The sequence below is a fragment of the Caloenas nicobarica genome, chromosome Z (assembly GCF_036013445.1).
Source record: "Caloenas nicobarica isolate bCalNic1 chromosome Z, bCalNic1.hap1, whole genome shotgun sequence".
Lineage (NCBI taxonomy): Eukaryota > Metazoa > Chordata > Aves > Columbiformes > Columbidae > Caloenas > Caloenas nicobarica.
This window is the reverse complement of record NC_088284.1, coordinates 74,416,811-74,433,186: the sequence shown is the minus strand read 5'-3', so window position 1 is coordinate 74,433,186 and position 16,376 is coordinate 74,416,811. Positions and strand designations below refer to the sequence as shown.

Below are 16,376 nucleotides of genomic sequence, written 5' to 3'. Positions count from 1 at the left end.
GATAGGAAGCTCACTAAAAAAACGAAGGGTGCAAAACAACCTTCAGTTTGCATTATGATTTTAATTTTTGCATTGCTGGCCCCTAGGTAAAAAGGCAGCCTGAAGGAAGTGGTGAAAACTCCAGGTCCAAATTTTCCAGTGAGGTCCGTGGTGCTTAGGTGGCTTACTGATGAATGTATACAGCATTTCAAGTGGAAACTGTGCCCTTGAGTATTTCTGTTGCCTCAGTGCCTCAGCAACATTGCCTCAGCCTTTAAGTCTAGAGGGTACAGATGAGTGAAAAGGTATAAAGCATTCTTCTGTGGATATCAATGCTTGCTATATGATCCCTGTGCTATGTAACATGTACATTCTGCCTGAACAATACATATTTTTCCTGCCATGATTAGGAATTCAGACACATTCCACACAGGGCCTGGGAACTCTCATTCTACCTGCACTGATTTCAGCGGAAAAAGAGCAATTTGCTCCCATGTATGCATTCTCACTCCGTGTCACATAGGAAAGATGTGCCCCTGCAATCTTCATCCATGTTTCTAAATCCTGGCAGCTCTGTCTCCATCCCTTTCCTCTTTAGTAAGTGCTTGTTAGTACCGCTTCTGGAAGGAACTGAAGAAGGTATTCAGGAAAAAAAAAATTGTCAAAATAGGGTAACCTGATGTTGCATCTCCAAGTCATTTTATTGGTGAGGGTAGACTGGCACAAATGAAGCAGAAACTGAGGAAGTGAACCAGGAGGGGAAGAAAAAAGAGACATAAACAGGTAAAAACAAAAGGAAGAAAAAATAAATCGAAACAATTGTTTGGTATGCAAGTGCAAGTTCTCATGCACGTGCATTGGAAGCAAACTTTCTGTGTAAGACCAAACAATTCATGACAAACCTACAGTTTCGAGCTGGTACACGAAAAATTGTGTAAGTATGATCACCCCAAATTACAAGCAGTCTACTTGCTTATAATCTCAGTGATGTCAATTGAGTTCTTACACCAGTGTTTTCATTGTCATAAACTATTAACTAATGTCCAGTTCATTTGAAATAAAAAGCACTTCTTTCTTCCCCTGTATTTTGTTGTTGCTGACTTCTATGCACTCCTACTTTCCAGTCTCATCCTGGATCATGTAGCGATCAAAATGTGCCAGGCTGCAGAATATGTATCCTGAAAATGCTGCTTAGTGATTCACTTGGGAAGAAAAGAACCATACCAGTAAACCCTGGCTCACCCAGCTCCAGAATGTAATTTCACCAGGCAGCACAGCAGAATAGTTCAGACATCTTTATTAGCAAGGTATAGATGTATGTGGATCTACTAATTGTTCCCAGAGATAAGGAAGGAAAAGAAGCCTCCCTCCTGCTGACTTCTAAATTCATGAACTAGGAGCATGGCGTTGGTTGACCTCAGTGACAAATGATTTTTTCACTTCACTAGGTATGTTAAAACATTCCCTGGGAAGAAAAGTGAAGATGAAACAGTATTTTTTTGAAAGCTTTCTCCCTGAATCACAACGTAAGGGGGAAAGATCATCCTGCATCAAATTGTTCCATTTCAGCAAAACAAAATATTTTGCTTCAAAATATTTTGCATTTTTAATTTTTTTCTGTTAATTTAGATAAAACATTAAGTGGATTGGAGTAGTACTTTCCAACAGTTCATCTCAAAATCAATGCAATTAAGCCATTTCAACTTGGAGATGAGGGAGTCGCCTTTAAGAGACAAAAACAGCGGTTCAACAAACCACCACGAATTCAAGACAACTAAGTATTCACATACTTCAGGAGAGCAAAATCTGTCTTTTTGCATCTGCAACAACTTGACGCTAACACTTTTGCCTCTCTCCAATGAAAAGTGTTGCCAGCAAGTGCCACATATCTTTCATCATTGTACAGTTAGAAAGTGGGGAAAAATTTCCTGGATGGGTGCCTTACATTAGAACCCTACATCTATATATAGACACATGAACTTCACAGGCAACTCGAGCTCTCAAGTCCCTGAAAGGAGCAATCCCTCCCTGCTCCCTACCTGCTCACTGGCACTTTGTCCCTGCCCTCTGCCTTGTGATCGAACAAGCATTAATGAAGTCCTGTGCTGAGCCGGGCTGGCAAAGAGTAAAAATATGTTCCTTTAGCTTGGATCAGTGCCCTGACCCTTCGCTTGAGAAGTGGTGGCAGAAAGGCAGGAGCCAGCAGCTGTGGGTGACGAAAGCACTGGGCAATGCTGATCTGTCGCACTCAGAGAAATATGGTCCAACAAGCTGTGAGCAGCCAGAGCGCTTTTTGTAGGCAAATGGACTTTTAGGTAATTTTCCCTGTTCAAAAGTGTTGATCTTAAGTCATATTATAGATTTGGGGTTTTATTTGGTCAAAAGTGAGGAAATAAAGCTGGTTATAAATATAAAAATAGAGAGAGAGAAAGAGGGAAGCATCCTGCACCTGCATAAATCATGTCAAGAAAAGGAGGTTTGAGTTAAAGTAATGGAGAATCTAATCATGATTATAGTGTACCTCGAATCACAATAAACGCATCTTAAGGACTGAATGCTGTTAAGTCTTGACCAGAGAAACGAGAGTGCTGAATGCTCATTGCCTAGCAAAGTAAGTTTATTTTCTGAGCAGCCTGTGTATGTTATTGCCTGAAGCCTCTGAGGTCCCCAGTATCATGCAGTAACAGTAGAAAGCAAAGATGGATATCCCAAAGTGTTATTGTTGGGAGTGGGTGAAGCACTGGTTCAAGAGAAGTTCCTAACACAACTGGTTGACTGCCAGCTTCCAACAACTGTTTCCAGTTCCATTTTCTGAAGTACGGAAGCATTAGAAGACACTTATTCCTCTAATTATTATTGCGTATTTACAGTTATATCCCATACTGTGATTTATAAAATGAAAGTGTATAGCTGAGAGATGTTACAGGAACTGGGGTGAAGGGATACCAAGGTATATTTTCAGTTGATCTGTACATGCTTTTGCAGAAGTGGATAGTAAGAGAATTAATGTTTTTCTTTTAAATATGTCTGGTTTACAAATAATGCACATGCCCTTCATGCACTAGGAAAGCAGTTGTGAATAACAAGAGTCAAAGTTGTTCCTGATGACATTTGAAATGCTAATTAACACCTAGGAAACTGTGGCTCATTGAAATAATTTTACATATTTTATTTTTGTGTGTATGTGCATGTCTGTATGTCTTTCACAGGCTAGAGCAAGAAATACAGAAGTTAGAAAGTGAGGAATCCCAAATATCTGCCAAAGAACAAATCATTTTGGAGAAACTAAAAGAGACTGAGAAATCCTTTGACACCTTGCAAAAGGTATTAAAAAAAAAAAAAAAAGTCACTCGGGCACAGATTGAAACCAATGTAGGCTCTTGGCACTGTTTGAAAGCAGCAGGTATAATTTGCATACTTATGGGAAGACTGAGGGCACATAGCTCAAACCAAGATGAAATAGAAAAGATAGAGAGGCATCAGATTTATTTTGGTTGAGTGATTTGGATTTCCCCTTTCCACTCCACCTTTTTTTTGAAGAGGGATTTCAGAGACTATCTCCCTAGCTTATCTGCAGGCACACAATATGATCTTTCAGTCCCACTGAAACATGTCAGCGGGGCCCTGGAAGGCATCTCAAACTTCCCTGATCCCTGTGGCACCCAGTGATAGTGATATTCACCACAAAAGCCACTTCTGAACATTATAGCCTGCAACAAACAGCATTGTTCTCCTTTTATTACACCATGTCCCTCTCCCCCAGCCTCTAATGGCACCTAGACCTGAGAAGTCACACCCTCAGTATCCACTTAAAAATTACAAAGAAACAAAAACAAAAACCAAACCTAGCATAAAAATCAAGACTTTGTGCAAACTATACCCAAAATATAAAAGGTTTAACTAAGCATCTTTTTTTTTCCTTTCACAGAGTTTCTCACACCAGGATGGTGGTAAGTGCCTTTTTATTATCGTATAAACTTGGGTTTAAAAAGAGTGGTTACTATAGCTTTCTTGCAAAGGTTTACAGAGTGGGGATTCTTCTCTTTGTTGTGTGTTTCCAATTTATTACTAGAGCCATGACCTTTTTCTTTGGTATTGCTATAGTGCAAGCACAAACATCACTATTGTGGTGAAACAGTATTCCTTTGGCAGAACTCCACCTCTTATGTGCACACAAGGGGAAAGAACAGCATGGATGACTTAAAACAGACATCATACAAGTTGTATGTTATTGACTCCTTCTACCACATGATAGCCCTGCACTGCAAATTGCTTTTCACCTCCCTGTGGTCAGTCTTCTCCATTGTATGCGCTCACGCTCTGTTTGTAAACAGTTAAATATAACAAGGACTATTCCTAATATCCAGGAACAATTATTAGCATTAAACTGCTTCACTGATGAATTATAATCTCTGAATGGTGATTCTTACAGAAGGAAAATGTCACATGGGTGGATGAGGATGTAATAATTCCTAGTTTATAAACTCGGTATCACTACGTGCGATCAGAGAGAATTGGAGAGGTAAAAGTGAGGAAACTTGTGGCTTGTCATAAAGATAGTTTAACAGGCGAAGCAAAAGCCTCACAGGCAAGTGAAGAAAAACAAGGAATTCATTCACTACTTTGCATCAGCAGGCAGGTGTTCAGCAATCTCCAGGAATGCCGAACTTCATCCCACGTAATGGTGACTTGGGAAGACAAGTGCCATCGCTCTAAACATATCCCCTTTCTTCTTCTTCCCCCGGCTTTATATGGTATGGAATATCCCTTTGGTCAGTTGGGGTCAGCTGTCCTGGCTGTGTCTCCTCATCCTTTTGTGCACTCCCCACCTTCTCATCAGCAGGCCAGTATGAGCAGCTGAAAAGTCCTTGACTGCTCAGCAACAACTAAAACATCAGTGTGTTATCAGTATTATTCTCATGCTAAATCCAAAACATGTCACCATAGCAGCTTCTAGGAAGAAAATTAACTCTATCCCAGCCAAAACCAGGACAGTTAGCAATATAATTCAAGTTTTGTGTTAACCCTGTTGTCAAAAAAAAAAAAAAAGATCCTAGATAAGATGCCCCATGATGAGAACTTACTTTTCCTCCTGGAGCATTTGAAATTAGCTACCATAAAGTAAATAAAGATCCAGAATGGCAGAATTTCACCATGGTTGTTGGTAAGTTTCCAAAAGAGGAGTGGCACCTACAGGAATTAGCACCCAAAGTATGCAGCAGCTTCTATGACTCCTGCAAGACATGATCTGCCTCTTCAGGTGTGTTGTGATAAAAATGGAACCAAAGGGAGCCCCAGCTAGTAAATACGAAGTGGTGGTTTTCCTGAAACTATTTTCTTGTAGCAATGTAGTATTTCTTTGGGTTCAAGAGGATCCTCGCTGCCCTCCAGATTTTGCGTTCTTTGAGCGGATTCCCCCTTTCACAAACTGGACCAGAAGAAAGAACAGCTCATGATTTCTGAAGGGTAACAGAAATCTGCAAAAATGTGCCAAAGATAAGACAGTAGCTCTGGAACAAGTGTGCAAGCAGAGGGAGCAGGGGGTGTAGCTGATTTAGCCAGTGCCTCTTCTCTTCCAGACTGCTTGCTCTATATATCTTGTCTCTCCCTCATGGCAGCTGGTCCTTGTGGGCTGAGGTGGGCCCAGGTCATCCTCTAAGCAGGACCGTACTCTGCTCCTCTAGGGATGGCCAAGGCTGCAGGCTGTCCTGTTAGCCCTCCCACTGTGGGCACTGTGTGACCGTACATCTTCACATGGTGCTGAGCAGGTCCTCTGTTTTCTGCTCTCTGACAACCGTCTGTGAGGGTAGCTGATGAGAGCAGGAAGAAAACACGTACATAGCTAGCTGCACTCACATTGGTACCATAGATTCCTTCAAAAACATGTAGGACTTGCTTCGTTGCAGCAAATCAGCCATCTGTCTGGCAACCATCTGTAACACATGCTGCAGAAGAAAATGGCAAGAGCCACTGACTAATACAGGAAGGCTGCGTAAAATATCAACACAAACCAACACCAAGCTGTTGGGGCAATTTCTTCAATTACTGCCACATCCTGAGAGACTTCCACTCCATAAATCTCACATTAGTTTGCCTTGTGTCCATCCCTCCCTTTATTCTAAACATGATGACAGTACAGAAAGTGATTTATCTCATCATTGTGTCCATGTGCATGTTTTTGTGGCATATATATGGTGGTGACAGAGCTTTTGAGTGTGCAGAAAGCACAACTACAGGGTGCTCAGAGCCCAGAGGTGTCCAGGAGAAGGCTTTGAGGGGAGGATAGAAGTGGTGGTGAGCACCAGTGGCCAATCAAGTGACTCCATGTGTCCCTCCCACCTTTCCTAGAAAACAGCTGTGTTTGGCAATAAGCATTTTTGAGCTTGAAGTCATCCAAGCACAATAAACACAAATCGTACATTTTCCAGGGTATAAACACACTTTGCCTTCATAGATCACCGTGTGAGAGAAAGCAGAGCAGAAACACTGAGGCTGGGGGCTGTGGCCCTGTCACCTGCAGGTGTGCTTCTGCCAGCTCCTTGGTGGCTTGTCACTGCCAAGGTCTCCATTAAACAGGGCCTGAGATGATGCTAGGAATGACATCATTTGCTGCTGCTCAGGTCTGCAGTCAAAACCAGGCATGCTGTAGTGCTATGCTGCGTGCACATCATGAACAAATAGAAAGGAGAAGACTCTTACTCTGTGTGCGTATATGTTTATAGCTCTATGTATATATAAAATAAAAGCCACATTAAGATGTAACTCCCTTGACTGCTGAACTTGCCTTAGGGGTGAATTTGTCCTCTGGAATCTTTGGCCATCTGTATGCAAACCACATGCTGCTACTTCAGTCAACATACAGAAGCCACAATTACAGTAACTACAGTTTGCACAAAACTCTATTTGAATTTGGTATGTATCAGCATATATTGGGCAAACATGTGGCTCCAGAAACTAGGGCTGGGTTATTTAGTTCCCAGGCCATTGCTTAGGGACTCTTTTGGTTTTCTCTCCTGTGACTTCAGTCATCTGTGCAACCCAACAGCTAAACAGACGAACATGTCCTCAGAGTACTCATGCACAGATCTTTGTAGAATGCTCTCCACATGTCCTGTAAAAACTCATCAGCTGTCATTTTTACAGTTGTAGTGTTTTAAGTAACCTTTTAATTTGATCTGCATCTATGGCTGCCACAAGTACATCACCTCTGGCCACCTGAGTAAAAACCATTGATCACCATCCTTTGAGTGCAGCCTGTTAGCCAATTTCCTACACATCTCACAGACCACCCATCCAATCTGTATCTTGCCAGTTTGTCCAGGAGAAGGCTGTGGGAAACAGTGTTGAACATTTTGCTGAAGCTCAGGTGAACAACATCCACTGCTCTCCTCATGTCAACAGAAGATGTTATTTTGTGTAGAAGGCAATTGGGTTAGTCAGTCATGATTTGCCCTAGATAAATCAGTGCTGTCTTTTACCAGTCACCTGCTTCATTTGGTTTGTTATAGTTTCTAGGAGGACTCATTCCATCACATTTCCACGGAATGGAGTAAAAGTAATGGGCCTCTAGTTTCCTGGGTCCTCTTTTAGCCCCTTCCTGTAGATTGGTATATTTTCCTTCTTCCAGTCGTCAGGGACTTCCCCTGATCTCTATGACTTTCGAATATCATAGACAGTTACCTTGCAACAATGTCAACCACTTCTCTTAACTCTCTTGGGTGAATTCTGTCAAGATCCCTGCGTTTATGTGGTCTGAACCCTTGCAAGAGGCTGCAGACCAGTCCTTCCTTCGCTACTGGTGGGTCAACACATGAGTTGTAGCAGCTACTTGACTTTGTGATCTGGGGTCCAGCTCCACCAATAAAGACAGAGGCAAAGAAGGTATTGAGAACCTCTGCCTTGTCAGCATTGTTAGGGACCGGTTTCCTTGCCTGGTTTAGTAATGGGCCTATGTCTTCCCTGTGCTTCTGCTTACTACTCACAAATCTGAAGAACCCTTTGTCGTACTTGACATTTTTGGCCAATTTCAGTTCTTCTTGAGCCTTAGCCTTGCTGACTGCATCTCTGCATGCTCTATCAAGGTTCTTTTAGCCCTCAAGGGCTATTTGGCAACTTTTCCATAACTGGTATTCTTCTTTTTTACTTTTAATTACACCTAAAAGCTCATTTTTAAGCTGGGTGGTCTTTTGTTCAGCCTTCTTCCTTTCCTTTTGTAGAGGATGAACCATTCTTGTGCTTTCAGCAGGCGCTTCTTGAACAACTCCTAGCACTCACAAGCTCCTTCGCCCTCCATGGATGCTTTTCATGGAATCCCTTGCAGTTGGGCTCTGAGCATATCTAAGTTGGCTTTTCTAAAATTTGGGGTCTTCATCCTACTGCTGGTCCTCAGTGTGCTCAGCAGGACCTTGAACTCCTCAATGTTGTGGTCACTGTACCTTAGGCTACCATTGGTAATTAGGTTGTCAAGTAAGTCTTCTCAGTTTGTGAGCAGTAAACCTAGCAAAGTGCTGGTCCTAGTCAGCATGTCCAGCAAATGCAGCAGGAAGCAGTCCTCAATGCGATCCAGGAACCTGATGGACACAGTGCACCACTGTATGTTTTTCCCAAAAAATATCTGGGTAATTGAAGCCAACCATAAGGACCAGGTTCTGTTGGCCTGAGACTTCCTTGGACTGCCAAAGTAAGGTTTTGTAGGCTTCATCATCCTGACTAGGAGGTCATTAGCATATATCTAGTGTAGGATCTCCCTGGGTGATGATCCCTCTAATCTTCGTTCAAAGACATTCACTCAGTAGAACTAGCATGGTCTCCAGAGCTCTGCTCTATGCACTCAATTTTCTCTTTTACATAAAGGGCAACTCCACTTCCTCTTCTTCCTTTCCTATCTTTCTGAAAGAGTCTGTAGCCATCCATTGTGGTCTTCCCATCATGTGAGTTTTCCCACCAAGGTTCTGTGATCCCTGTGACATCTCTCAGACTGAGCATGGAGCCCTAGTTCCTCCTGTTTGTTGCCCAGATTACAAACACTGGCATACATGAACTTGAGGTGGCTGAACTTAGGGTTCTTGCCTTTGAAAAGGGTTGGTGAGAGCATTCCTTACAGCTCTGGTATGTGCGCTCATCCACTCTGTTGCTTATGGATATACAGGTGTCAGCTGTGGACTCTACCCACAACTTTGTTAGTCTAAAGCGTGATTCACTAAGTCAGAGCCAGGCTATTCAGATTTTAGCAAAGCTTCCTGCTTAAACTTCCGTTCATGGTCTTACGACTGTGGTGGGAGGGTCATAATCTCTGTTCTCTCTGACATTGCTCCATGGAACCCCAGAGGTCTTTGCAGTTGTAATAGCCCTGCCCAGGGAGTCAGTATTTGCAGAAGACATTAGGTACTAATTTTAGTGGTAGTCAGACTTTTTAAAGATAATCCAGCCCCTGGAAAATGAGCTCATCTGACATTTGGCCACGAGCCTCTGTGTGGGAGCTATTCCGAGCAGTTCTGAAGGTTTAGTTTTGTGCAAGTACCCTTGAAGGATTGTCTGACCCCATATGTTTTCCCAAGCACTTTTCTGTCTGGTAATATGGAAGAGTGCCATCGACCTAAAACGCAGTTTGTTGTAAGTAGTACAAAAAGCCACAGGGCATGTTTTATGGCATCCTTAGATATTAATAACGCATCAAAGGTTGAAATGAAGATATTGAACACAGGCAGTTCAGATGCTTTAATTTACGTTCTGTCTTCTTATGTCAATGAAATGCTAATTTGTGTCTCATCTGCTTCTTGTAAAATTGATCTCCTATATCCTTTTTAAAGGTGCTAAATGAAACAGACCTTGTTGCCAGTGAGATAAAGGGAAATGAGCATCTTTGTTTGGTTTTGGAGGGGGATGAGACAGGAACTGGCAGACTCATCCAAGCCCCAATTTCTTCTAGTCAAATACCCCATTTCTGACACATAGCACCACCACTTGCTTCAGAAGAAAATACAGGAGAATCCTACACCCACCACCCCCACCGTGGCGTTCCATTCTCAGGACAGTAGTGAAGGTTTGTCAGAAGCCCCAAAGCTATTTTTTTAGTATTGTCTTCTAAGTAACATCCAGAGAAGTTTCTAAACTACATCAACGTTAAGAGCACCTAACACTTACCTAGGTATTGCCTCCTAATGCAAAAAAAAAAAAAAAAGAACAACTTACTGAGGTCCGCAGACATGTGCAGCATCCAAGTGAGAGTTTCACCATCAAGCTGTATAACTGATCAATCTTACTGCCAGAAGTCAGTTATGCTAGCTGCCAGGATGGTCAGATCAGTTTCTTTTACAGGCACTGGGGAAAAACAAACACTTGCAAAGGATTTTGCCTCCTGCAGTGCCCTGGCATGAGAACTGTAGCCTAAAAATGCCTCTTTATTCTCATGGACTGCAAAAGAAGTAAGGATGATTAGTCAAGCAGCACAAGTCTGCATTGGTTACACCCACGTGTGAACAGATAGGTCTGTCATTCAAGTCACTGCATGAGTGTGTACTGAAACTACTGTTCCAGCAGCACACTCTATGGGATGAATAATTACTAACTTTCTGCAATTTATAGAACATATAGTGCCTTCTTATTCTGGCCCAGAAACACAGTCCCCACTTCTTTCTTCTGAGAAATTACTTCAGTTTTCAGTAATGGCCTGCTCATTTGCTGGTGATATTTCCCAGAATAACACCACCAAGCATTGTACCAATTTCTCATCATAGGCAAGAAACTCTGCAAAAGAAAGCAGCTGTTGCGAGCCGTTGCTCAGTCAGCTGTGTCCTAAACTATTATTTCTCCTAGGCTCTACTGCTAAAAATAAAAAACTTTTAGGAAACAGTATGCATTGAAAATATAAAGCCCATTTGCCAAGACTGCCATTTGTCCACTGAAGTATGAAATAAAATAATATTTCTCTGGCTGAGTGTTGGTTTTGGTGGGTTTTATTTGGTTTTTGTTTGTTTGTTTGTTTGTTTTAAAATTCACCTGTTACAAACTGAACTTATATATTAACCTCCTGGCTTTCTGGAATGAATTGGCACTCTGCCTCTGTGTCCTCCTCCTCTGATGCGGGAAGGGGGAACCAGCAGCACTGGTGGCCACTGCAGGTTGTTAAGGTGGTAAAACCATTTCACTAACACCAGGCCTAATTTTCCTGCCAAAGAAGCGGATTTTGGGATTAGAGGTGGCACATGATGACTTTGCTGTAGATGTCACCAGGAGCAGCGGTTTTTTCTTGGATGTTAGCCTATAGGCAACATGATGAAAGTATTTCCCTTCACCAGATGCAGTCAAGGAGCCTACAACAGCCACTTCATTTTATCTCTCCTTGCACCAGTTCACTTTTATGGTCTGCACTGGTCTTCTTATATCACCTGCTTATAACAACAAGAGGCACCAAGAAAGACAGATTCTGCCTCCTACCCTGACATGTGGACCAGACCATACTGAGGGCCTGACAACTTAAATTATACACTGTACCAGCAAAGTATCCTCGAAGGAAAAACTATGTTCTGTTTCATGTCAAATAGGACCTTATGTTTGAACAGAAATTTAACCATTTCCACTAAAAAATGAAAACATTTCCAGTTGATAGGAAACAATGTGTTGGGGGTTTTGTTTTCTTTTTTCTGTTTTGGTTTGGTGCTCAACTGTAAGTCAGTTATTTGCATATCTCTGCTCTGAGCTCTGCTTTTAGCTCAGCCACTGAATCCTAGCAGAATTATATACACTGAATAGTTATATTTAAGCTAGCCACAAAATATGTCCAGGTAAATACTTGTAAAGTTCTTTAATGTCTCTTCTAAGGAACATATTTAGCTAATGCAAAACAAACATAAGCTCAAATGTAAAAAAAGTCAGTTCCTTCAGGTAGCTTTCTACAAGTCCACGTTTTGTTGAGAATAATGGCACTGCAGAACTTAATATGTACTGAAGGTCCCAATGAGCACCCTATCAGTATGCATACACGATTTCATTATTAGCTAAATTTCAGCTTTAAGAACAAAAAGATAAATGCTGGTTCAATAATAGCAGAAACAACCAGTGCAAAAGAGCCAGCCTTTCATCCCATTCAGTCAACACTAGCATTTTTAGGCTTTTATATCAGTAATTGAAATGTCATGTATTGGAGGTATCACGCTAGGTTTGTTCCTTACCTTCCCCCTCTAGTCTCCCATTTTAAAGGTCATGGACTTGATAAATCTAGAACCTCCTGACAAATAATTTTATGTGTTCAACTGATAAAGGGTTTGAGTCATCTGGACCCATTCCCTCCTGCCTCAGCTAGTCTATTGAACACCAATCACACGACAGTGACTTTGCACTTTGTTTGCTTTGATCCAATTATCTAGTACAAAGCTCCAGTAACTATTGTCGGGGCTGACAACGCTCTGCTGTCTAAGCAATGAAGCCAGTGGGGCTCGTAGCACAAATCTAACTGTTTCCTGTTCTCTGACACCAGATGCAGTAAATTACATTTACTCCCAGATCCCTGAACTCCCAGCCCTCTATTCACGAACAGCAGAGCCAGTTCCTGGGCGGGACGGAGCAAGCAGAGTAGCTGGTAAGTCTCAAGGAGCAAAGTTTTATAATACCAGTCCAGTAGCCATGAACTTTTTTTGTTATATTACCTTAATGGGTCTGGTGTCCCGATATCATTTAAATGCCAGGAAATGCCACTTGATTTGTATTTTGTAAATAAATCAAGGCTTTTTGAGCAGCAACGAGTACTCTCAAAACAATGTAATTGAACTACATACAAGTAGCATAGGAAATGAGTCAAATTATTTATATAGAAACTCTCTGTTCTTTCCATCTCTGCTGATACAAATACATGGTATTTAGGCCAAGGTTTTGCCTCCTCCATTGTGCCCATGCAAGCCCCATTAAGATGAATGAGACAGACAGGCATTCACTAGACCCCATATGTGCTTCAAACTTCTGTGTCGTTTTGTACTTATTTGTATATCATTCTTTCTTCTTGGGGAAAAGGTGGGGAAAATTACGGCATGTTTTGTGCTTGGAGTCATACAGAGAATTTTCTAACATTTATTTTTCAGATCGAGTATGTGTCTTAAATGTAACAATGTGATTGTTAAAAGCTGTATGTTTTTCTTATTTTCAAGACCCATCTTTTCTAAACAATATATTCCCTATCTCAAGACCAAATTGCTGGGGGCTACTTAAAAGGTGTCCCAGGGAGTGGGAATGAAAGGTGGCTTACTTGAAGAATGGGTTAACAAGCGTAGCAGAGCAATATCTGAAGCTAAGACACTGTACACAGCTATGGGATATGTCATTTTATTCAGAGGTCCTGTTGCAAGCCATTCCAAAAGCTTCCCTTCCACCAGTGCTTACCCTGACCTGTCTTAAAAGCAAGCTTTTCCCTGTGTGCTTTGTGACATTTAGTCAACACCAACAATACATTAATTTATTTAATTCTTCAAATGGCCCAAAAACCTTGTTTGTGTAGTCCTTATAACAGTGTCACGTGTGTGCTATGGCTTAAAGAAAAGGCACCAGCACGTGTGCTCGAAGGCACACTGTAAGCATCCATTTTAAAACAAGCTCAAAGTCTATTAAGTTGTTGGTTTTTTTTTTAAAGAACAGTCTCTGAATTCACATAAAGGTAGAAGCCAGATCCTTTTGTCTGCACATCGGGATCTTATTGTCATGGAGCACTGCATCACGTTACACTGTAATTAAAGCTCGTGCAGAAAACTTGTGAATACGGGCTGTCATCTTCAAGTGCTGCTTTCAGTTTCAACTGTATTGTCAGATAGTTTTGCATTGTATTAATAGAAAACATTTTGCAGTAAATAAGCTCTGGTTAAACAAAGACATTTTAGAAATCAACATTAGTTCAGTTTTCAGCTACTTTGACAAACTGGGCTGCTAGGTTTTCCTGCAGAGAACAAATATTATGCATGCAGGCAAATAAGCCAGGTTCTGTTATTCACTTCTCCCATGGCAATGCATTCCACAAGTGAACAATTTTCTAAGACACTCGCATATATTTATGCATTTACTTGCACAAGTAACTTTAATGTCATCCTTGGGGCAGGTCATAAATTGCATGTTATGTCAATATTTTACAAACATTGCTGCTGAAATCACGGTAGAAGAAATGAAAAGTAAATCTTAATAGTGGCAAATGCTTAAGCAAATTAGACAAACATAAAACACTCAAAGACGACACCTGTTAACTTTCTGGATCAGATCAGCCAGTAGTACAGTGTCTTCCAAGCAGTGTTAGAACTTGTTGCTCAAAGTATTCCAAATAAGTAGGACATTGTTACTTATCAGTTCTCTATGCCATAGCTAAAAAGATGTATCTTGCAGCTCTTCTTCAGTGTGTCTGGGTCCATATGATTTAGTTATCAGATTTTGCCTATCTGCTCCTGAATTCAGACCCATTATACAAGCCTTCTTTTAATGCACACTACTGAATGAAATCTATCCATCTAAACATGGAGGGTCTAGCAGATTTCACAGTCTTCTGCACTAAAAATATATGCAATAGCGTGGTACTCAACAATTTCACAGGAACATCAGCAGCCTTTACTGAAAAGTCCTGCCCCAGATAATAATTTTGCTTTTCAAAGAAGAGGAGAAGCACAGGAGCTCCAGGGGAGCTCATGATGCTGCTTCTCACCAAGAAGGGAGCAGGTGGGCTGATGGTGCCTTCTCTTCAGGGCTGGGGTGCTCAGGACAAATCAGGAACTTCTGCCCATCAGAGATGGTTGTCGGGATGTGCTGTTGCTCCCTCACAGTTCAGCTTTGCTTCAGTTCAGCTGCCTGCCACTCAAAAAACCTGCCAGTGTGTCAGTTTTAGCATCTGCACTGTAGGCTGGCCAACCCCTACTTTTACCTCTGTAGTATTTGCAGTTGAACAGCAGCCCTGGTGAGGTCAAGTGATGTCCAGAGCCCACTCATCCAAGGCCTGGGGACCAAGCCAGTAAACAAAATTCCTCTTCTTTTCCTCCTTCCCCTCACTCCCGCCCAAGAAAGTGCACCTAGAAGGGGGCAAATTCCAGACTGTTAGTGTTGGCACCTGCATCTTTTTGTTTCATTAGCCCTACAAGTTGGGTTAAAGGCTTCAGGGCAGAGTTACTTACATGAGACTTGAAGGACACTTGCCCATGAGGTTCCTGGGCTTGGAGGGTTCTGAACAAGTGATTCATGCCAGCTGCTTTCTGAGCTGCACCATGGTGCAGTCTGCCACAGCTCCTCAGAGCAACCTGCTCCAGGGATTAACTCCTACTGGCCTTGGGGCAACAGTGGTTTCTCTATTTCCAGCCTTCAATTTCTCCCCTATTTCAGTCCATGACAGCTGTTCCTCAGTTTCCTGCCACACACCTCAGAGCAGAGTCCAGCCTCCTCCTGACTGCTGCTCTGGGATGGCTGGGCATGAAAACTCCAGTATGGAGAGGGAGATCAGAAAACTGGCATCCCTACTTTGTTGTGACAATGAGCACCTTGTGCTCAGGATCATGACAGCTATGGACACAGCTCGTCCATAAACCTCCCAAAGCAGTGGTAAAACGCAGTCCTTAGGGATGTTCTCCTAGCTTGTAGTGGCCAAGGCAAGATATCTGCTTCTGCAGCCCACTCCAGCCTTCAGCAACACCTCACTCTCAGAGATAGCAGGGTTCCCTTGCCCACCAGCACCTCCATCCTCTGGCCCCATGCAGATGTGTTTGTGCAGTATTGTGATTGACCTACCAGCCCTTCCAGGGCCAGCCAAGGCCTGAGCAGATGCACACGGCATATGGATGCTCAGACCCCCATTTGTCTGGGCTGCCAACTAGACTGCACTCTGGGGGTCAGAGGACACCCCCTTGAAGGGCCCAGTGTGCACCCACTCGGCAACACATGAATTTTTTGTCTGGAGATATAAGGAGGGTGCACGTCGTGATAAACGTGCACGTCATGATAAACTTCCTATTGCTGATGAAATACTTTGCTTTACAGATACAGGAAAAAAAATCTACTGTGTGTGAATAATAAGACTGAGGGAATATATTAAAGCAAGAGCCTTTTTTAAATATATTTTTTAATTACAAACATACCAAGCTACATTGGTTTGTGGGGCAAGGATATTCTGTAGTAACTTGATAACAAGTCAGGAAAAAAAGCCATCATGTCAGTTTGTGTTGTCCCCAGGTAAGAAACATCACAATTATACGATTGAGGTTCATTGGTGGAAATGGTCACCATAATGTTCATGAACACTTGTCACTGCGTGTGGTAATTTGTAACTAAGTGTCTATGGATGTCTGTCCAGGAACCAAAATGTCTTCATCTGCATACAAGGAATGCTTAAGCAGATGATCGCTTCTGGAAAATCTGTGAGACCTTCCCACATTTTTCTTTGAAAAACT

General features: G+C 42.1%; 1 protein-coding gene across 5 annotated transcripts in view; it reads left to right on the top strand.

Moving 5' to 3' along the window:
* Positions 1-16,376, top strand: part of PALM2AKAP2 (PALM2 and AKAP2 fusion) — a 271,664-nt gene that overhangs the window by 108,019 nt on the left and 147,269 nt on the right. For 3 of the 5 annotated variants that reach the window (XM_065655377.1, XM_065655374.1, XM_065655373.1), the window contains exons 4-6: positions 3,189-3,303; positions 3,908-3,929; positions 12,455-12,556. In XM_065655377.1, the coding sequence (XP_065511449.1) occupies positions 3,189-3,303; positions 3,908-3,929; positions 12,455-12,556 (239 nt within the window). The remainder of the gene's footprint in view (positions 1-3,188; positions 3,304-3,907; positions 3,930-12,454; positions 12,557-16,376) is intronic. The other 2 variants (XM_065655378.1, XM_065655375.1) reach the window with 1 other exon arrangement.